Source organism: Psammomys obesus, unplaced genomic scaffold (assembly GCF_907164565.1).
Source record: "Psammomys obesus unplaced genomic scaffold, mPsaObe1.curated_primary_1811, whole genome shotgun sequence".
In the NCBI taxonomy this organism is placed as follows: Eukaryota; Metazoa; Chordata; class Mammalia; order Rodentia; family Muridae; genus Psammomys; species Psammomys obesus.
In genome coordinates, this window is record NW_026595981.1 from 23,344,509 (window position 1) to 23,367,277 (window position 22,769).

Sequence of the window (22,769 nt, forward strand, 5' to 3'; positions counted from 1 at the left end):
TATGTAGGTTGACAAAGGGGTCTCAACACATCTATATTGAGAAAGGTTTTTTGTGTTTGTTTGTGTATTTACTAATAGGGACTCCTGATGTTAAAAGAAAGCCCGGTTCTCAATGCCTGAGGAGGGGTACCGTCCCCTAGGGCACATTCCTAAGTGTGTTGTTTATTAGTTTATTTTGTACTGTCCCACTGAAATGGCAAGGGATTACAGCTCAGATCTTGAAAAGCACTGGAGTTCAAATCAAGGATGCTGTTTTAAGTTGCTCCTCAGTGGACATGGGCAACCCATGGGCACACCAGGACATCCCATCTCAGACCCAACTAGAGTACTAAGTAATGTCAGTTGGTGTCTTAGTTAGGGTTAATATAGTTGTGATGAAAGACCCTGACCACAGCAGCTAGGGGAGGGAAGAAGGGTTTCTTTGTGCTTTCTCATCACTGTTCATCATTGAAGGAATCAGGACAGGACTCTGGAGGCAGGAGCTGATACAGAGCCCATGTGAGTGCTGCTTACTGGCTCGCTCCTCATGGCTTACTCGGCCCATTTTCTTACAGAACCCTGAACCACCACAATGGGCTCCACCCTCCCCCATTAATCACTAATTAAGAAAATGCCTATAGACCTCTGATAGCCCAATCTTAGGGTAGCATTTTCTCAATTGAGGTTCCCTCCTCTCAGATGACTCTAGCTTGTGTCAAGTTGACACAAAACTAGCCAGCCCAGTTGGGAGTCTAACTTGTTGAGAGATAAAATTCAGTGTATACTGAAAGAACAGGTGTTTAACAAGGGTTGGGGGAAGCAGTAGATTTAGAGATGTCTGTTTGGACCCATTGCTATCATCTGGCAGACAAAATCATCTTATTGGGTGTGTAACAATTTTGGTGATTTCTGTTGGGCTGTTTTTGTTGTTGGACTTCTGTTGGAAGATATATCTTAGGTAGCATATGAGACTTGAGAAGCAATATTATAGTTGGAAGAAAATAAAGTCAGAACAGAAGAGAATGTGAAACTTCCCTTTATATTGGGGACCTTATTTGAGATTATTTCAAAAACTCCAAGATTGAAGCAATTTAAAGGCAGAGAGTTGGGATTTCTCCATTCTTTGTGTATCTTTAGAAAATGTAAGTTTTGGGAGGCAGGGCACTATGGACTTTTCCACGCAGATTCTTACTCACATTGGTCTGATCACACCCACACAATTAAATAATAATTCTGACAAATTTAGATAGTTTGCATCAGTAAGAAAGTTTATTGAAATTCATTAGTAAATGAGAAATTCATTAGTAAATGAGAAAGTTTTCTTTTTTTTTTTCTCCACAAAAGAACACTTTCTGATAAATGAAAAGAAGAAATACAGAAACCACAAAACACCTTTTAGACCATTATTTTCAAGGAGTGAACCTATTTCCGTAGACCATTAGGACAGCGTGTTTTCTCGGACATTTTGTTTTCCATACGTCTGTGCTGTGGCCTGTGTGAAGAGACTCTTCTATGCAACTTAATAGAAGTGTTTCTTGGTTTCTGATTCAATCATAGACGAAAGGACTCTACCCTCAGGTGTCACCTCCTCAATAATCGTCTTGATCACTCTGGTTCTGTTAGTATCTGTGGAATGATAAACCAAAAAAACCCGCAGAATTTAGATAAAACTATTTGTAGAGATCCTGGCTAACCAACAAGCTAATATTACAAAAGGAAGACAATAAAAATTTTCCAAGTTGATCTAAAAAACAAAACAAAACAAAACAAAACAACCAAAAAGCTCCCCCCCCCCCCAAACACAACTCCAAGCGGTAGGTGGCACTTTCAAAAACTGATGTCGTCTATAAAATGATTAAAAACACAAATGAAGACCTAACTCGACATCTTCAGTTGTTTCAAAACCGGCTCAGGAGTTTAAAGAGCGGCGAGACCCTTCGAGAAAGTTAAAACTAATTCAGATTACCCCAGCTAGTTTCAGCTGACCTTGGTCCTTTGGACGATTGTTCGCCGCCGCCGGAAGAAGATTTGAACCCTCCGCTTCCGCTCTGGCCTCCGCCGGAACTGCCGCCGCCGTAGCCGCCGCCGGAACTGCCGCCGCCGCCGCCGCTGGAACTTCCGCCACCGTAGCCGCCACCGGAACTGCCTCCGTGGCTGCCGCCGCCGCTGGAGCTTCCGCCGCCGTAGCCGCCGCCGCCGCTAGAGCTGCCACCGCCGTAGCTGCCGCCGCCGCCGCCGCCGCCGGAACTTCCGCCGCCGTAGCTGCCGCCAGAGCTTCCGCCGCCGTAGCTTCCGCCGCCGCTGCCGCCGCCGCGCCCGCCGCCGTAGGATCCGCCTCCGGAACTAAATAATAGTGTGAGGGTCAAATGCGTTCCGTTGTAATAGTTGGAGAAAATACAATCCAGTGGTTTGTCTGTTAGTGCTCGTGCATTTGTAACAAATATTCATACACACAGGCCCCTAACTTCTGAAAACATCACCGTTCCCCTTCCCACCTCCTTCGCCCTACCCGCTGGCCTGTCCTTGGGTTAGGATAAGCTTTGCTATGTGGAATCCTGAATGAAAGCAATTGAGGCTCTTTGCAGGTTTCCAATATACCTTCCCTCTCCTTCGAGCAGGCTTCGGTAGGTTTGGATCTCGTTCTCCAGTCGGATCTTAATGTCTAGGAGCTGTTGGTACTCTGCGTTCTGGCACTCGGTCTCAGCCCGAATCTGTTGAAGCTGTTCCTCCAGGGCGGAGATCTGGCTTTGAATCTGGGAGAGCTGCACGCAGTAGCGACCTTCTGTTTCTGCCAAGGAGGCTTCCAGCGATTGTTTCTGAGAAGACGGTTTTATTAAGTATAGTGAAACATGGAAATTACTCAGTAAGACGTCAGAGAAGGAAAGTAATAGGGTTCAGGCCTGATGGCAAGCACTGCAGTTTTGTGCATGATTGCCTCGTTGCTAGCAGTTCTTTTCCTGTACAAAGCTTCGATTTCGACTCTACTTTCTTTACCCCCTCCACCCCCAACTCATTCCAAGCATGAAACGTGGCAGGATAAAATAGAAACCATTTTACAAGATTTAACATACCAGGGCCAGCTGGGACTGTAGTTCGATCTCCAGACCCTGGACAGTACGTCTTAGTTCAGTAATTTCACTCTTATGGCTGGACATTTGTTCAATGTTGCTGTCGATTTCTGTGGTCAGTTCTCTGCTCTACAGGATTAAAAACGGGAAAAGATGAGAATTGAGCATGATAACAAAATCTAAATGGGCTTCACCTAGAAGGGCATTTCATTTACCTTCTCATTGAACCAGGCTTCTGCATCCTTGCGATTCTTTTCTGCAAGTTGTTCATACTGGTTTCTCATGTTGTTAAGCAGTTGAGTCAGGTCGACCCCTGGAGCAGCATTCATTTCCACATTCACATCACCAGTGGACACATTTTGAAGGTCTCTCATTTCCTGTTTGTGGGACGGTTAGAATTAATGAATGCACCATGACCAAGACAATTTTTTAAAATTTCTATATTTATTTATTTATTTGAGGAGAACTGTCTCACCTCCTCGTGGTTCTTCTTCAGGTAGGCCAACTCCTCCTTGTAACCCTCAATCTGCATCTCCAGGTCAGCCTTGCTAAGGGTCAGCTCATCCAGCACCCTTCGTAGGCCATTGATGTCGGCCTCCACGCTCTGGCGCAGGGCCACCTCATTCTCATATCTGAAACAAGCAGGATACACACACTGGAGAATGAAGGTATACTTTCACAAAGACTGATACAAAATGCAAATACAGATTTGGTTATTCTTCATGGCAACGTGTAACACACAAACTCACAGGAGTATTAAGAATAGTCTGGAATGTAGGGCTATTAATAATTATTGATACAAAGAATGTTAGCTGTTATTTAAAGCACGTCTTTCTTTTAAAGATTACCTAAAAGATATTATTACAAATAAAAATTTCTTTAACAGCTCAGAACTGTTTCACCCTGGATGAGTTCACGAAAATGCAAAAGCTGTTGTGGGCATCCAAGGTTCTTGTTTTAAACACATGCTCTATTTGTGCCACATTCACTTAGCTTACTTCAGTCTGAAGTCATCAGCTGCCAGTCTGGCATTGTCAATCTGCAGCAGGACACCGGCATTGTCAGTTGTCAGGCTGAGGATCTGGGGGGAGAGACACAAGTTATTGAAAAGATCAGGTGGGTTTATGGCTTTTTAGATAAGCAGAGGTGTGTTGCATTTTTATACACTTGCAAAAATTTGGAGGGAGGTTAATTTAAGCACAGAATATTACAGACTTGCCCATATGATATTTTTTTTTTCCTCTTGAGGTTTCAGTACTTTTACAGCCATGATTCCTTTCTGGGCACTGGCTGGGATTGTATAGGCATATTCCTTCAGCTATGACCCTCTCTTTACAGTTGTGATTTGCTTGTGTTGCAACTAATTTTTGAGTGGCTCACACTTGTATTTGTTTAATGTGTTATAATACTTCTAAGTGCATATACCCTGAATTTATAGATGTAGTTAACATAGTCCCTAGAGACAAGGGTTATCTCATTTCTGTGTTGGAAAGTTGGTGTTTCCCGTAATGTTAGTGTTGGATATGAGTTCCTTGTTTATAATTGTAAGTAAGCCATGTATATATGTGTATATGTAATATATATTCATTTAAAATTATTCTAGTTCCCACATTTGTACATGATCTAGCATATTTTAACTGTGAACTCACTTTTACGTTTGTGAAAACCCAGAAGGTTTTCGGTAGCCTGCCACCTTGGAAGAAGGGTGACACACATGCTGAATGAAGATTGACATGACCATACGGTCATAAATATCTTTGATGACACTTGGTTACACTATTGACATGAAAAAATTAAAACTAACAGAGACAGCCCTCAGCTGTGCTGTGCTTAGCGTAATTTCATCTGTCTGCCTTCCATGGATAGAAACCATCCAGAGCCGGAATTTACAGTGCCTTACCTGGTTCTTAAGGTCTTCGATGGTTTTATAGTATTTGCTGTAGTCCCGGGGCTCACGCTGGCTCGAGTTGCCGTGCTTCTCATACCACTCTTTGATTTTCCCCTCCAGCTCGTAGTTTGACTCTTCTAGAGCCCGGACTTTGTCCATGTAGCTAGCCAGACGGTCGTTCAGGTTCTGCATGGTCACCTTTTCATTTCCAGAGAGAAGGCCACCACCGTCTCCTCCAAATACACCACCAAAGCTTCCTCCATAGCCACCTCCACCGAAGCCACCGCCGCCATAGCTGCCACCCCCAAAGCTGCCTCCTCCATAGCTGCCTCCTCCACAGCCTCCACCAAAGCCGCCTCCTCCATAGCTGCCACCCCCAAAGCTGCTTCCCCCATAGCCGCCTCCTCCGAAACCTCCATAGCCACCTGATGAGCCCCCAAAGCAACCTCCACCAGAGCTCCCACGGCTAAAAGAGCCACTGCTGAACCCCCCTGAGCTAAAGCCTCCACAGTGGGAGCCTTTGGTGCTGGAAATTCTGAAGGCTGAGCCTCCTCCCCCCCCTCCACTACGGGAGGAGGATTGCTGCTTGGAGCTGTATCGAATAGACATGGTGTGAAGGAGCTCAGGGAGTGCCTGCTACCAAGGACAGTGACTGAGCCCTTATATACGGAGAGGGCGGGTCTCTTAGGTGCCAGGGTTTGCTTACTTGCATGGTTTTCTTTTTGCCAGGTTAGCATCTTTGGCTTATGATTGCATAAATTATCTTCAGTAATAACCAATACCTTTTCAATGCTTTTGTATTTGCCCTGAGAACAAGTGGGAAATTTTCTGTGTTGAAACTGAAAATGGGTGGAGTTCAGATGAGTGTACATTTTACCTTTCAGAGACCATTGAGTAACTATTAAAAATCTTAAGTTTTCTCATGTTCATTTAGGTTGCACCCGGTATTCGCTAAGAAAATAAAATTGCCTACAGATTACAGTTGAAATAAGAAATTTTCAAATTCATGCTTCAGATGGCTTTAAGAATTGTAGTAAGTAGCCAGTGTGCTGAAATAATGCTGTAATATGGATCTTGACACTAAATGAAAAACCAGGATATGCTGAGCTATTTTATTAGTGTTGAAAAGTTGCCACGTTTAAGAAGCACAATTCAGAAGATTATATATATGTTAATATAGCATACATGTATATATGATATATAATATATGCACATTTATATAATGTATGCACATTCATATATGTATATAATACACACACATATATAATCTCTTATGTAGAGGATTTTTTTTTTATTTGGCAAATGAGAGTATATTCATATTTTTGCAGAGGTACACAAAGAATGAGTAAGGAATCTTCAAATGCAATGATGCTACTATTTGAAATAAGAAATCATGAAGTTATTCTGGGCTATCTCATATCTTTAAGCTCATGGTTCAGGTTCATGTGAAGCCCTAGGGGCAGAAATTCTAAGCACAAGAAGCGAGGAACTAAGCTGCAGTGCCTTAAGCTCTGACTGATTACAGAGAAAGAATTTGGGTCTGTTTTGACTTGCAAGAAAAAGTTTTCTTGTAGCACCATAAATCGTCACAGAATGGCTCTTGTGTCAACTTATAACCCAGACTTGCACCTCTGCTTCCAAGCTAGATTTTCCTTCTCAGTAAACAAACAAAACCCATTTTATTGTCTACGCTGTGCACAGATTTCAGTGGGACAATGTCTAGTGAATTCCTTAATTGGGACTTTACATGACATGAAATTGTTTTATTACTACCCATAGGCTATGGCATTGCTCTTGTTAAAATATATTACACATACATTTCTTTGTATAGATTTTACAGATGTTTTAGGATTAGGTAGTGCTTTTGGGGATAGGTCGATTTGAAACTCTCTAGGATAGCTCACCGACACAGGCTTAGCAGTCACTGCTTCAGTTTTGTGTCAGGGAGGTGAAGCTGAGGAAGGTGGTGAGTGTTCTAACGACGGCTGGCTGAACTACGGTTGGAAGCGTGGTTGAATCTTGGATTTGGCTTTTTGTACTATTCCACATTATAGATTCATTCTCTCCGGTGTTGGATTTGCTGTCAGAGAAACCAAGGCTCCTGTTCTCACCACATGCTTCTTCCCAGGGGAAAAAGCAAAACAAAAAGAACATGGAAGCAGGAAAATACTGAAAGTGCAGGGCCTTGGCATGATCCCATTAGTAATTGCTTTTCCAAATTGAATTTGTAGCTGCACCTTCCACAGGACGGGAGCTAGAAAACAGTCTGTGCGGGGGGAGGGGGGAGCGTGGTCAAAGCATCAGTGAAAAGCTGCTTGTTATGCTCCAGGTTACCACAGACTGCAGCTCCTCCAACTTGCCAGCACCTGCAAGTAGGGCAGCGGCTGAAAGAAACAAAAAAAGCCCTAAGCATGGGAACTGATTCCTGTGAAGATAATACATGATAAATGGAGGCCGTGACAAATCAGGAGGGGCAGAAAGACTGGCAGGTTCAGAGAGGTGAAGCCTTGCTATCAAGACTCGATGGTAAGAGCAAAGAGCTTTTGATGTTACTGACAGCCACCACGAATTTGGGGCTTTGATTTTCCTAGGCTTGCTTCAGTGTTAGCTCTAAATTTTCTGCACCAGTGAAAACCATGGAAACCTCAATCTAGTTTAAAATTGATTTAAACAAGTAGCTTGAAGAGCTTACCCACCACGGCACAGGAGCGAACCTTTGTCTCTAATTGCACTCACTGGTTGAATCTAGTCTTTCGGCAAGAGCGTGATCAGAGGAGCCATGTGATAGTTCTTCAGCAAAAAAGTGCATGGAAATGTTTGACTCTAGCCCTGCCGTGCTACATGTGATTGTCCTAACCCACCTTGTATCTCTCTGTCTTCAGTGTTTGCTGTGTAAGGCACGTGGAGAGATTGAGAAGGATGTGGGTGACACCCAGCTCCTGTCCTTGAGGATCCCTCCAAGTCCCTGCAGTCTGACTGAAGGGAAGTGCTAAACACTGCGACTTAAGTGCTACCAGAACCGCAAAGGAGTGTGGGGTCTGGGAGGAGCCCACATTTCCCCAGCATGTGCGGTCTTCAGGTGGTTCACTTTCAGTCTCCCTGCAGTTAGACTCTAAGACAGGAGTTCTTTACCTAACCTTATAGCTGGGAAGCACTAAACCTTAGGCGTTCATAGGAATTATCCCCGAAGAGCACAGCTAGTTGTGCTAGAGTCTGGTTTTGATAGAGCGACAGAGGTGATGGTTTCCATGACACTGACCTGGCAGTGTAAGATTGACGAGGCCTCTGGGCTCAATTTCACCTTACGGATAGAATTAAGCAGAGACCTGCGAAGGATGGGCTGGAGTTTTCAGTGTGTCCAACAACAGAGAGAGGGCTGTTCTGGGAAGTGAAAAAAATACCAAGCAGGTGGAGATTCAAAGTAGACCAGGTCAGCTGGAACAAGTCGTCCGTATTCATTAATTTATTCATTCCTTTAACTGGTTTAACAGAGCACCTGCAGTGTGACCTGGGTTCATGTGGGTGACTGAGATATAACTCCTGCTCCTCAAGGGGTATAGAGTGTCTCCAGCGAGGCAAACAAACATACCCATGAATCAGGGAGAGTGATAGAGCAATCTAGGCTACATTTGAGGATACCAACACAGTGCTAAGGGAGCACAGAACAGGATTCCAAGAGTCTTGTGAGAGAGTTGCGTAGCTGAGAAATGATGACAAGGTCTTGGTAAGGCCCATGCCTGTTTGTTGGAGAACTTGTAGAATTCAGTGGCCCTAAGTCTGCAGGTAATCAGGTATCATCCCACCCCTCCCAGTGTCTTGGTCTGAACTGAGATGAGAGCTGCCTGTAGCTTTGGAAGCTGCCGCATCTATTCAGTGGGTAGGCTCTTGAGTCATACTGTGTAACCTGGTCCATGTTTCCTCTCTCCAAAGTAGGAGTAATAATAATAATAATAATAATAATAATAATAATAATAATAATAATTTTGCTTACTCTATGGAGTTATCTTGGGAGACTTATAAGTTAATAAATATAAAATACAGGACAGCAGATGGCAGGCACAGAAAGAGCTTGGCAAATATTTTTGTCATTATTGAGTTCTGTTTCTTACAACCACTTAGGGCTGCAAAATATGAAAGAATGGGCCATGGGAGACAGCTTAGCTGCTGGTGTTTGTGCTTGCTGAGTTTGTTACCTCAGAACCTGTGTGAAAAAGGGGAGCATGATGATCCCTACCTGAAGTCTCAGTACTGGGAGACAGAGACAAGAGGTCCCCTGAGGCTGGCTGAGCAGCCAGTCTAGTTAATTGGTAAACTCCAGGACCAGTGAGAAACCCTTCTTAAAGGTAAAGTGGACAGCAAGGAAGACACCTGACTTTGACCTTTGATCTTCACAGGCATGTACATATACATACGTGTACACACACACACACACACACACACACACACACACCCTGAAAGAATGAAAGGATAGGGTTCCAGGGTGAAAATGGCCAGAGGGGAGAGCAGGGTGGAGAAAGAGTTTTGAACCTGCCTTACTCTATGATGAACGTGTCATCCATTTTTCTGTGAGCAATACTTGATTGCATTTTTTTAAAAACTCATTTTATCCATTTCCTACCAACCCCAAACCTCACTAATTTTGTCACATTTTGCTGCTAGTGCTCTAAACTTGGCTTTCCAACATTTGCCCCAGGATGGTTTCACCAGCTTCTGAAGTCCTTTATTTATTTTATGTTTTGGCTCCTCGCTGTGTCAGTTGAGACCCAGTCCGTTTGCTGTGGCGTGGTTAATGCTGTGGAAGCAGCGCTGCCACCATCTCGGCACCATGCTCAAGCTCCTGTGATGGATTAGGCCTTTTCTATAACCTGGCTCTTCTCCTCCAGCCTTCCCCGAATTCCCACCAACCCCCCACCCCCTGTAGTGAGGGTGGCAAGGTAGAAGGAAAGCTGCATCCTCATAAAGTAATTACATGGCCTTGGGCTCAAGACACTCAGCTTCTCTGTGTTTCAAGTTATCATCTCGTAAAATACGGAGTCCAGTGATACGAAATACTGAAGTAGAGTAATATACAAGCCAATGAAAAGTGTTAGCATTTCCTGAAATGTTGCTTAATTACAAGGAGGCCTTTTTAACTTCCAGTCAAAACACTGTGCTGGGTTCCATGTTGGGGCCCTTGCTGTTGTTTCCAGTCTGGAATCACTTTTTCCCCCCCGTGGCTGGCTTGTTCAAATCATCTGAGCTCAGCTGCAGACTCTGCCCAAGATGCCACCTTATTCATGAGTTTTCCACCCTTAGGCCATCTCGAGGCTGTCTCTACGTTCTCATAAGGCATTGAGTTTTTTGGTGTGGAGTGCAGGCTTCCTCATCATTTTTCCCAAGGAGATTGGCCCTTTGACTTCCTCAGGAGAATGGCTGATGCCTTAGATTCTTGGCACACCTGGCAGATACTCATTGTTCTGTGAGGAGTTTTCACTGCCTCCCCCACTTGCTTTGCTTTGCTTTTGTTCTCTGAACATTTGTGCTAGACATGTTGGCACTCTTGCAAGTTGAAAACCGAAAGGCTAGTCAAAAGTTGATTTTGCTTTGGGGGAAAAATGATGACACTTGTGGATGTGAAAATGTTTTCTAAGAATAAGAAGTCTAAGATTCACTGTAACATTCACAGGATACTTTTGGTGAGGTGTGCCTGAGAATAGATGGGCCTTAAACTGCATTGTCCCTCTTCAATCAAGTCATTTGTCTGATCTGCTAAGATTGTCTTGATGCTAGTAAACCACTGAGATTAGGACTTGCATTATGGAATTTGAATTTACTTGCCAGTTGGCCTTCTCCTTAAGCACCCCTGTGAGTAAGGAGTAAAATAGGGTAAATAAGCATGGTTCAGCTTAAATTTCTCTTGTGTATCACAGGTTTCTTCTTTTGGTCAAGATAACAGCACTCTGTGAAAGCCTACTCTGAATAAGCTGCCTTGGGAGGGAGAAACTGACATAGAAGAGAAGGCAGAACTGTAATTTCATTTTGGTTTCCCTAAGAAAATAGAAAAGCTGGATGAACCAAATAAACCAACCTGCACGACTCCAGTCTTAAAAGGCTGAAGATGAACATTGCCTAAATTTAGCAGCTGTTTTTTTACTTTCAAAAATATACAAAATTCTTTTAGGAATATTTGTTGTTCTTCATCCATGTCGATAATTTAAAGAATGGCTGGGTCTAAACTATAGTATCACCGGTATAACTTCTCCCTCTCTCTCACTAAGTTTATGCAAACCTAAATAGAATATTGAAGATTTTGGCTTAGAAATGGGATATAAAAGTTAAATCACATAGTAATAATTACCTTCTATAGCTATTTTAATTAAGTATAAAATGTGTAAATTGAAGGGAAAGAGGAAATAAAATTAATCTTTTAATATTATTATTTAGAAAATTCTTAGATGCCTGCCTTAAAAAAAAACAACAACAACAAATCATTAATTTCATCACAAATGTAGTTCTTTATCTGGAGTCACATGTTTCCTCAGGGGTTAAGAATGCAGGAGACTATAACAACTATTTAAACGTAATGCAGTTGTATCAGGGAAATTGTCCATGACCATTCTGGCTCTACAGGTCTGGAGAATGATCACATCCCAAGACTAGTTAATACCTTGGATTAAACTGTTTAACAAACACGCGGCTTGAGAGTTTCCAAGTCCCAGGCCCTGTGCTAAGCACTTTGCCTTCATCTTTGTCTCATCAAATCCTAACAGCAACTTTATGTAGTTCGCTCAAAAGTCTCCCATAAAGGGCTTTGTTGGAATTTCATCACATGTATTTTCCGAGCAACTCTTCAAACTCCCTTGAAATGACTTAAAACTGTATTTTCCAGCATTGTGACTTAGAAGATTAATAAGTACACAGGGATTTTATTTTATTATTATTATTTTTAAACTGGATACATTTTCTTTACTATCGCTACTAGAAAAAATGACGCTGTACCAGAAAAACCAGGCAGATTTGGAGAGAAAAAGAAGGAATGGGCAAGTGGTCAGATTTGCAGGTTTCTACACCCCATGGTTTGGCTCGCACTTCCTGAGGGCCTCTCCTGTTTGCGTTTCTGCAGGTTCTCAAGTCTTTGTCAGGGTTGTGCTAAGCCCAGGTACAGTCATTAAATCGGTGCAATTAGCCACTGTGCCTAATTGCAGTGTTAATCCTTTTATGCTGCTGGTTTTTCCAGAAGCTGCTAGCTTCCATTTGGAGCTTAATCCCCTTGCTTCAGCTTTTGACTCTTAAGTCTTGGGGACTACAGTGCAATACAGGGTGCAAATCTGACTTAAATGTGCCAGCAAACCAAACCAAACCAAACCAAACCAAACCAAACCAGACCAGAGCCTTGCTGGTTTGGAATTCACCAGCTTTTGTAAAGTTATTTTGGTTAAAATGTGGGGCTAAGTAGAATTTTCTAGTTCCTTTTTTTTTTTCTTTTAAGAAAAGGTAATTAAATTTCTTCTTTGACAACTCCCTACAAGAACATAGTGCATTCTGCTCACTCTCGTCCCCAGTCCTCTGTTAGCTCCCTTTTACCCTGTCACTGCCCCGTCCCCTGCCCCAAATCCCTTTCTCCAAAGGCTTGTCCTTTAGTTTAATTTTACTCTGTGATGCATCGAGTTTAACCAGGGCCCTCTATGTGGCTGTGGCTTTGGAACTTCGTGACTTTTCATTGGCACCTGGTGGGCTCCAGTGAGAACACAACTGAAGGCGACTCCCAGCTCCTCAGGACTCCCTTGGCATCCAGTAGCTCAAGAGTAAAGAGCAGGATCCCATGGGCCCCGCTCCCTCCCGTGACTGTTGCCAGGGCCAGTTTGACACAGGTCCAGTGCACATCGCAGCAGTTGCTCTGGTTTCCTATTTGCAATGACTGTGTCATGCCCAGAAGATGACATTGCACAGCCATTCTTCCGGTCATGTGGGTTTTTTCTACCCTTCTTCCACGGTGTCCCTTGAGCCTTGGGGGAGGGGTGGTATACACGCCTTATTCAGGACTGAGCATTCAACCGTTGCTTGTTCTCCACAAGTCTTTGCATTCATTGTAATCCTCTACAAATTGAGATTTTTCCGACTAAACCCGAGGAGTTTTCTGGTTTAGATAAATAAGTGGATATTTGCAGAGTTATGTAAGAAGCTGGACTTTATTTATTCCACACGAAGACCCTACAGTCTGAAGTGTTGACTGTTGGCATTTGTGCCTCACGAAGAGATCATCAAGCATAAGAACAGTTGTGCTCTAGGCCCTGGGCTGGACCCCAGGCTGGGTTTCAAACAAGCATCGACTATCGTCACTGATGCTTAGCTTGCCAGACACTGTGTTAGGGCTTTATGTACACTCCCTCACTTGACAACCTGTGAGTAGGATAGTTTCTCCTCATAGAGGGGGAAACTGAGGTTTGAGGGAGGGTGACACAAGTGATGAATTAGTGTCCCAGCTAGAATGGACATGAAGCTCGTCATTAGGTTGTAGGTATAGCCTCAAGCCCGACCTTTCATTGCCAGACACTGAATTCAATTCTGCTTTGTACTTTCAGAGTCTCTCCCAGAAGTGCAAATTGTCATGGTGAAGATGGAGCCTTGTTATTGTCACAGGCTCCATATAACTGAACTGAGTGGAGATTGGAAGGTAAGCAGGCTTAAAGAGTATTCCTTTTGGTTTAGCTGATTTTTTTTTTATTTTATTTTTAAATTTAAGGAAGGTAGGGTTTATTTTGGCTCACAGTTTGAAGGAACAGTCCATCATGATTGGGGAAGGCATGACAGTGGGGACATGAAACAGCTGCCTACTCTGCACCCACAGCCAGGAAGCAGCGATGGATGAATGGGAATGGATGGCTTGGCAGTCTTACGGTGCTGTCCTGGGTTCTGGGCATGTGCGCTTGCCATGCATACTTCTTCATTGATGCTCACCCAGGCCCACGTCTGAGTGCACTTTGATTCTAGGGATCCATTTGGACTTCCAGCTGAATCAAGCTGTCTTTGGAGAAACAGTGACGTTAAGCTTGGTCTTTGGCATCGTCATCCTGGTCTTCCTTCCTCCTCTTCCTGATGTGCTGTCTGCACCTCATCTGATGCTGAGGGCTTTCTTGTGGTCTGATTTCTCACTCGTCTGAAGGGGACACACCGCTGCTCGTGGGCACTGATAAAACACTGCCTGTTTGCTGTCTGCATATCAGAACTTCAGCCAAACTGTGCTTTGCGCTCTTTTAATTGTGAAATGAAAGGCTGTTCCTTGCAACAGGAATTTCAGATCTGGTTAAGAAAGAGGAGAGGTTGGGCGGACATCTGCTGAAATCACACTTAAAAGGCCACCCTAAGCAAAAATATTATTTCTATTTTAAAGAAGACCTATGGGTGGACTGGGGATATGCCTCAGTCTGAAAAGTGCTTGTCACGCAAGCGTGAAGATCTAAGTTTGGGTCTCAAGCATGGTACACAAATCAGGGCCGGTGGCGTGTGGCTGCAATCTAAGCTGTGGCAGGGTGGTGACCAGAGGATCCCTCAGGCTTGCTGTTTACCAAATTGGTGATTTCCAAGTTCAGTATAACCTTGTCTTAAAAAAAAAAAAACAACTGGAAGATCACTGAGAAAGTCACTTTCACATCCATGTGCGTATTTGCACACACATACAAATGAACAAACACACACATCCAAATAAAAATTAAAACAAAACACAAACAAACAAACCAACCAACCAAACCAAAACAGAAAGTAAGCGGTGGAGTAGGTAGAGGGAAAGGCGCACATTTTATACGTTTACCCCTCTTACTCAACACAGGTAGCTTCCGGTACCATGGGCCAGTCCTCAAAGTCAGCGCCCAGGAAAAGAAAGTCTGTAAGGGTCCGGGGGACACCGAGGTGGATTGTTCTCTTGGATAAGAGGTTTATTAGAAGGGCTGTTAACACCAGGGGAAGAGAGATACAGACAAAGAGGGGGGCTCCAAGTAGAGTTGAGGGTTACTAGGCAGAGGCAGAGTCCTTTCTTATAGGTCACGCAGAAGGCAGGAGGTTCTATGCTGCATGACCGATGAGCAGTCGACAGTACTGCTTACGGGCCATCTCTGATTCCCATCTGCAGGACAGGCGTAGCAGAAGGGGAGTTCTGGCATTTTCCGGGAGGGAGGAAGGAATCATGTTAAGGTGTGACTTTGAGGATGAGAGAAGTGGGTAGGAGGGATACATACAATCAGCCCCTAGCTCCAAAGCCAATAGCGAATGAACAGAAACAGCAATGATTGTCCTGTTGCCCTGGTACTGGAGTGGACGGAATGTCTGGAGAAAGAATTGGTGCAGTGAGATATGCCAATTTCCAGTCTTGGTGTTGGTGGTGGCACATCCTCTTCACAGCTTGACTTGAGTTTCTTAAAGGTGTGCCAGTCTCACAAGGCAGAAACAGCCCTGGACTCACGGTGTGTTTGTGGTGTGGAAACCTAGTCTCCTTCCTCTCCTCAGAAAGCCTGCTCACTGGTGCAGTTAAGGTGGGAGGTGAGAGAACGTCTCAGGTGGGATAAGGGTGAGTGGAGATCCAGTCGCCTCTGTGGCCAAAGTCTGGGCAACTGCAGAAACCAGCTCACCCTCTTTCCTTCCACTCCCTTACCAGAGGAGAGAAAAGATAATGGGGGCACAGGGTGGAAACCGAGGGGAGGCTGCGGGAGCTAGCAGAAGTTAGGTAACAGAAGACAATGAGCTCTTCCCCTGCAGTGCCAAATGTAGGGGCGGGGCCAAGCTGAGTGTGAGAGAGGGTGTTCCCTGCTCTGCTGGAGGAAAGGAGCCAGCATCTACTTGAGTTTCCACCATTGACATTAAATACCTGCTTTGCTGACTTCTCCCTTTCTACAGCCCCCCTCCCCCACCTGCCAGCAACTAATCCCGTGTTCTGATGTTGCCACCCCAAAGCCACATCCCAGTCTTTAGTTTGTTGTCCCCGGTCAGTCTCCACTTGCCTATTTCCTCTTCGTTCCCTGTTGAGAATGCCGTGAGAATAGGTGTCAGGTGGATTGTCATCTGGCTAATCTGACTCAGGCTGAGGTGTGATTTAGCGATGGGAGAGGTGGGCAGGAGTGCAGAGGCTTCAGGGAAGCTGTTTAGATTAAAGAAGAAAACAGAAACGACAACAAAGAAACCCACGCCTTTGACCTGAGCAGAATTTAAGGCACTGTGGGGGTGAAAACTTGGGAGAAGATATGTTTCTGTATTGTTTAGATTAGTACAACTTGACCTTAAGGTTTGCAGAAACAAGAAAGGTAAGAAAAGCCCTTTGCTGACCCCAGGCCCTTGTCCCAAAGGACAGGGACAGGAGTTGGTTCTGATTTTTTTTTTTTTTTTTAAATCATACTTATTTTTTACTGTCTACACATGTTTTGCTGGACCCTTTACTTGGGTCTGTAGAGGTAAAGGTTGAGTGAGACATAGATCTGATCCTTAAGGAAGCCAGCTCTTTCAGGAGGGAGTGCAGGGAATGAGGCACAAGTAAACGCCAGCTGGACAAGAGTTTCCTAACACAGGTTTGCTTAGGACATGCGAGTTACAGGCACATAGAAAGGAGTTTCTGGAGGGCTTAAGGAGAAGCCGCGGGCACTGCACCTTTAATGGTGAGTGGGAAGTCATTGCCTAAAAAAGAACACTAGACAAAGAAGCCTGCGTGTGCAGAGGAGAGGGAAACACGCAGGGTGAAGAACTGAAAAGTTTGGCTTGGCATAAAGTTGATGTGTGTGAGTGCCAAGTGATAAGCCTGCAAATAGGCTGGGACTGCATTGGGAAGTTCTTTTCATGCCATTTAAAGGAGTCTGAACCTCGTTCCAGTCAGAGGGCAGACAAGTGAGACCCATCGAACCGGAGATGAGCATGGCCTTAACATTTATAAGTTTGGGTTTGGACAAGAAGGATTTTAGGGGAACTGGAGGTTAAGGAGGTGAGATAAGATTTTCAAGGGCCTGAGGTGGGGAAAAAAAGACAATGAGACACCAAGAAGGTGGCGGTGGTGTGGGAAGGAAGGAAAGATAGGAGCTGAATGGCAGCATTGGGACGGTGACTGGCTACAGGTTGACTGTGGGGGAGTCTAAGACAAAAAGAGATTTCTTGGTTTGGGCTTTGAGGAATCTCATTAATTGATGTGAATACAAAGGAGGGTCAGGCCTTGTAGGAAAGCCAGTGAATTTGGGACAGGAAGGTTGGAGATGAGGTACCCAGCGAACAGCCAAGTAGGTATAGCTAGGCCATGGCAGTGCATCTTAGGATTCAGGGACATGTATGTGGCTGGGGTTGGACGTCACTGGCAAAGAGAAAGCATGGATTGTGCAAGATCCCCTGGGGAGAAAGAAAGAGAAAGAAGACCAAGGATACCACAGCATGTAACACGTTAACGAGATGGGCTGGCTAACAATATCAAAGATTCAAACTCGAGTTTCAAAGAGGTTGTTCTGGAAAAGATCCTATAAGTTACCATTGTCCTCCGTGACTAGGCAGTGAATCACTGGAAGGTATTAACTAAAATTACCCTTACAGCCCCTGTCTTCATAATTTATAGATTATACAACCTGACCGCTTGTGCAAAGTAAAAGAAACACTGAGATTGATGTGAGTGTAGCAGACAGCTGAAGGCCAAGTTGATCCACACTGAGGCAGCAGAGGAAGCCTTAAGAACACCTGACTTCTCCAGAGAAGGGCGAGCTGAAGGTGGAGACTGAGAGGTGAGGAAACCCTCAGGGTTAGGTCTGGCTCAGAGAAAAGCACTCAGTAAAAGAAATGAAAAGGAGTGGACTGGAAGCCGGGGAAAGCTCAGGAAACCAGAGTGGATGGAAGCATGGCCATTCACCTGGCAGTCTCTTGAGGTTGTGAGTGTCACATTCTGCAGAGAGAGAGAGAGAGAGAGCAGAGAGAGAGAGAGAGAGAGAGAGAGAGAGAGAGAGAGAGAGACAGCACAGAGAAGGAGAGCCAGGAGAGAAACATTTATGCTCTTGCCACAAGATCCTTGGAGATCCCCGAACAACAATTTTTCATATAATTCATGGCACAGAAGCCAGATCCTTCATCGTTAGGGAAGGAGAGGGTGGAGAGAGAATGAAGTCACCTTCTTCTTGTGTTGCTAAAACATTCCAAGTGAGTGTGCAAGACAAAGGCATGACAAACGGGTGTTGTTAGGGCATGGATGTATGGGGCACACCGGCAAATGGAAGTGGGCTAGATGATGGAGTCTTCAAAGGTATTTAGGAAATGTTTCCTTCCAGAAGGCAAAAAAGGAAGACTCAGGGATCCCATACGCAAGGCAGAACAGGCAGAAGCCTGGAAAAGGAAGAACACCGGAAATAATAGTAACAAGGAGCCCTGGGTGAGGGTTTGAGAATACAAGTCTGTACCTGCCTATCCCATGAACCCCAATGAAACAAAGTTTTGGAAGAATAATTTAAAATTTATCATATGGAGTTTATAAAAACATACATGTATGTCTTTTTTTTTTTTTTAAAACCCTGCAGTTTAGAAAAGCCAACTGTGGTGAATGTTGGGAAGCTGGGCTGTCAGGAAATTATTCTTGGGAGACTGGGAAAGTACAGCCTTTGTTGTTAAACTGGAACTGCCATCCACACAGCAGTACTATATGAATGTGGTTGGCATAGCTTGGTGCCAAATGCCAGGTGACATCCAGGTATGGCAATGTTCAGTTCCTGGACCCAAAAAGCTGAGGAACAGATTATGAACCATGACAAAATTTCCAAGGGGATTCTAATTTGCATCTTAAGAAAACTCCCTTGATTTAGTCTGTGGACAGCCCTCTGTTTGCCTTATTTCTTATCCCTCATATTCCCAGTAGTGGTTTTAGGAATGATATTAATAAGCATTACTTTAGCTAGTTTGTTGGTTAAAGAATTTATTTTCTGCATGCACTCAAGAACTGATAATGAAAAAAATAGAAAGGTGGTTTTAGGGACTTTGTAGATCAGAGATAACAAATGCAAAACCTACTCAAAAGTACGCTCTTCTTCCTCTTTCCCTTTTGCCATTTCTTCTGAGGCAGCATCACCTAAGCCCAGGCTGGCTTCAAGCTCTTTATCCTCCTCAGCCTCCTTACACAAGGACTCAGGGATCCTTGCTGCCATTCCTCTGTACTCAGAGCAGACATTGCTAACTGATGAGGACACAGCTTCCTGATGAAACTAGACCTGCCGCAGAATTGTTCTTAGTAACGTTAATCAAGGAAATCACAGCTGTTTTCTAGACTTGGTCCCCGTGAACTAAAACTGTCTCCCCTTTCTGGCTTAGATGGTTTGTCAGCAACCATGCGTTCCTGAAAAACGTGGAACCAGTTGAAAAGGACCTAACGCAGGGCCAGCTTTTGAGTTTAGTGACATGGAGAAAGCTAATATCTTCTTCCTTCTGTTGTCTCGGAATAGTTAAAAGAAAGAACACCAGAGCGGACAGGTAGACATGACCATGGACGCATCCACTGCCATGGCTCTGACTGTGACAGAGTTTGCGAGGGACCTCAGAGGCTGTCACCTCATTTCAAGTTTCAGCTGTCTCTGTGGGGACTGTGCTAAATGGTGCACTCTCTCTTAATCCCTGCAAAGTGAATGCTATACAGTTCTTCTTAAAATGATTTATTTTTATTGTACGTGCATTAGTGTTTTGTCTGCATGTGTGTCTGCGTGAGGGTGCTGGATCACCTGGAACTGGAGTCACGGACAGTTGTGAGCTGCCATGTGGGTGCTGGGAATTGAACCCAGGTCCTCTGCAAGAACAACCGGTGCTCTCAGCTGCTGACCCATCTTCTAGGCCTTCATCTTTTTAAAAGTGTATTTTCTAAAGATCTTAAGGAGGCATGTTTATGGTTTGTGTGTGTGTGTGTGTGTGTGTGTGTAGAACTGTGTCTCCAGCCCAGTGTCTAACTCTTAAATTTGAGATCAATAATTTAGATAACACAAAAACATCTATACACAGCAGGTAGTCACTAATGTTATTTGATTTTTTTTTGTCTTGTTAAATAGTCAACACTAAGAAGATTGCCTCATCAAATATCACTGACTTCCAGTGTTAGTTTACGTGTTACAAAAATAATATCTTAAAAATAAAAATATGTTTTGTTTTTGTTTTTTAAATCTTGGCTTAAAATCTGTTAGATTAGGAGTCTCCTGAACTCTTCCCCACCTGCCCATGCACCTGCTCCTCAGATGGCACAGCTTCCGCCCACAGCAGGGAGCAGTGTTTCCCAGGTTCGCTTGTAAATCTGTAGTTTTAATCCGCTTCCCCCTGCCTGTCCTTCCTGTTTATCGTATCATCTCGAGTCATATTGTTTGGAGGAATGTGCACTGTGTTCCATGCCATTGTGTCTGTCTCCAGAGTAACACCGCATCCTTTTGAGATACAATCAAAACAATCACTTCTTTTATTATCTAAACTTGTGGAAATTATTTAAATGTAATGATCACTAGGAACATCCCCCCCCCCCAGTTTCAGGGCGTGGTTCTGGAGTGGCTCATGCATCTTGAACACATTTGTAATGGAAATTTGCTTTACTCACTTTCTGGGTTCACCCTTTTTGTCTTGGGCGTGGGGCCAACGTTTGCCACTCCAACTTTTCTGATTGTGGTGTTGATTAAGTAGTTGGCTCTTAAGCCGTAATTATCCTCCTCCTCAATTAAAATCTCATTTCTTTATTGCAACACAGCCATTGCAAAATCTAATAACACATATCAGGTTTTTTGTTTCGCTCCAAACGAACTTTCCCTGAGTATTCATATTCTGGTGTTTGAGTTGTTCAGCTGTTCCATTGCTGTTCCTTGGCCTGGGTGGGACACCCTTTCCAATAATGTTTCATCAGTAGGTACTTGATAATACAGTTAGTTTCCTAGCCCACATTGCAGAGAGCACTACAGTTACCTGCTGTAGAGCAGTGATTAAAACATTATGATTGTTCCCGGATTTTTATAATGTTTGGGTGACTCATACTCTAGAGCCATCCATATCTGACAGCCAAAATGAAAAATTCAATCAGCATAAGCTCTTACTGAAAAATATGCCAAGTGACACACTAAACAATCTTCACTGGACTTCAGCCAATTTTGTTCTCTGGCTTTTTTTTTTTTTTTTTTTCAGATTAATGGATTGATTTGGGGAAGCGCACATGGTAAGCATAGGCTCTCTTAGTGCGACGTGGCCCAGATTCACTTTCCTGTGAGTATTTCAGTGGCAAGTAAACAACTGGACAACCTACTGTGATATTTCTACGTATCATTTCAACTCACACCCATACGGCATACCCACCTTCTCCGGGACGTTGCTTTAGGCACCTGGGACTTGTTTCTACATGGCTAACGATACATGGCCATCCCTAGCCTTTGTGTTGGTCTCCTAGAACAGAATAATGCCATCTGTAGACAAATGGGTGGTACTGGAGGCCAGCATGCCAAGCAAACTAAGAAAGACTAGAAAGACAGACATTGCATGTTTCTGTCATATGCCAAATCTAGATGTAAACAAAACAAAACAAAACAGGGGTTATTTGGGAAGAGGATGAAGGTCAGTGAGAGTGAAACACAGATGAGAGAACATGAGGCAGGCATTCCAATATGACCCAAATTATTATATATGGGTATGAAAATTTCATGATGAGGTCCACTAAATACACTTGATGTATGCTAATAAAAATCCTTAAAGCATCGGCTGGTAGCCTCTTGGATTGATTCTGGGAGTGCCATTCTGAGTCATGTGTCTGTTTTTGTGCTGTGACACACTGTTTGTGCCTTAGGGAGTGTGATGTTTCAGCTTTGTTCTTTGCGATGAATATAACTTTGGCCGTTGGAGTCTTTTATGCATCTGTATGGATTTTGAGAGTCTTCTCTCTGGTCCTTCGGAAGACTTTGTCGGAATTTTGATGGGGATGGCATTGCCTATCTAATTGTCTGGCTCCCTGAAATAAGAAAGTATCCAAATAAATGATGGCATATTTATTTAAAAAAAATCTTTGGGTTGGAGAGATGGCTCAGCAATAAAGAGCCCAGGCTGGTCTTCCAGAGGACCAGTGCTCAGTTCCCGACACCCAGATGGTGGCTCTCAACCATTTGTAACTCCAGTCCCAGGAGATCTGGTGTTGTCTTCTGGCCCCCCTCTACACCAGGCACACACCTGGTATAAAGAACTTTTTGAAAGTTCATCTTCTAAGACCGGAGTCCAGATTGCCATGGCTAAAGAACTTGGGGTTCTTATGAGTCAGAGGCTTTGGTTTGGCTCTTGCCCATCATCTTGCATTTCACACCGTGCAGGGAGAGGTTACATAGTGTTAGATAGGCCCCTGCTCCGGTGTGTAGGCTCTGCTCTGGTGCTGCTCCGCAAGGGTGCTTCTCTTATTCAGCCCAATTCATCTCCCCCCTCCATCTTGCACAGGTCTGCTGCACCCTAGGCGGGCTGCTTTATCCCTCAAGGTAAGATGGTTTGCAGCCATGTCCGTGGCTGCTCACAGGGGCCTCTATAAAGCCAGACAGATATCAGTTTGAGAGAAAAGTAAACTTTAGAGAACCCTTGGTGACAAGGACTGAGATGCATGTTTTATTTTGACCTAGATTACAAGGAGTAGTCTGATATTAAAATCATGTTTTGTTTTTAATTTTTCCTATAAACCCTGTCTTCCATCAGTTGCTTCAGGAGAATTCACTTTTATATGCATAGTTAGTTGACTGTAGTCTCTAAGGATGGGTTAGAGAATCCAATATTGCTTCTATAAGTGAGTGGCTATGGGAATATTTTTATCTGATAAACACCGAATAGAAACCAAGTTACTTAATTTTTTTTTCAAAACAACCTCTGGTATTCTTAAT

General features: G+C 43.9%; 1 protein-coding gene and 1 long non-coding RNA gene across 2 annotated transcripts; one reads left to right on the plus strand and one right to left on the minus strand.

Annotated features, from left to right (window-relative positions):
* Nucleotides 1-1,226: 1,226 nt before the first annotated feature.
* Nucleotides 1,227-5,600, minus strand: Krt10 (keratin 10). Its single transcript, XM_055620282.1, has 8 exons — nt 4,948-5,600; nt 4,046-4,128; nt 3,523-3,679; nt 3,263-3,424; nt 3,051-3,176; nt 2,578-2,795; nt 1,946-2,322; nt 1,227-1,605 (listed from the first exon to the last, which is right to left on the minus strand). The coding sequence occupies exons 1-8, from the start codon at nt 5,542-5,544 to the stop codon at nt 1,499-1,501; spliced, it is 1,827 nt and encodes a 608-aa protein (XP_055476257.1). The 5' UTR covers nt 5,545-5,600; the 3' UTR covers nt 1,227-1,498.
* Nucleotides 2,266-21,462, plus strand: LOC129686366 (uncharacterized). The gene is made up of 3 exons (XR_008721602.1): nt 2,266-2,334; nt 13,497-13,588; nt 21,052-21,462. It is a non-coding gene; the product is annotated as an uncharacterized LOC129686366 (long non-coding RNA).
* The last annotated feature ends 1,307 nt before the right edge of the window (nt 21,463-22,769 follow it).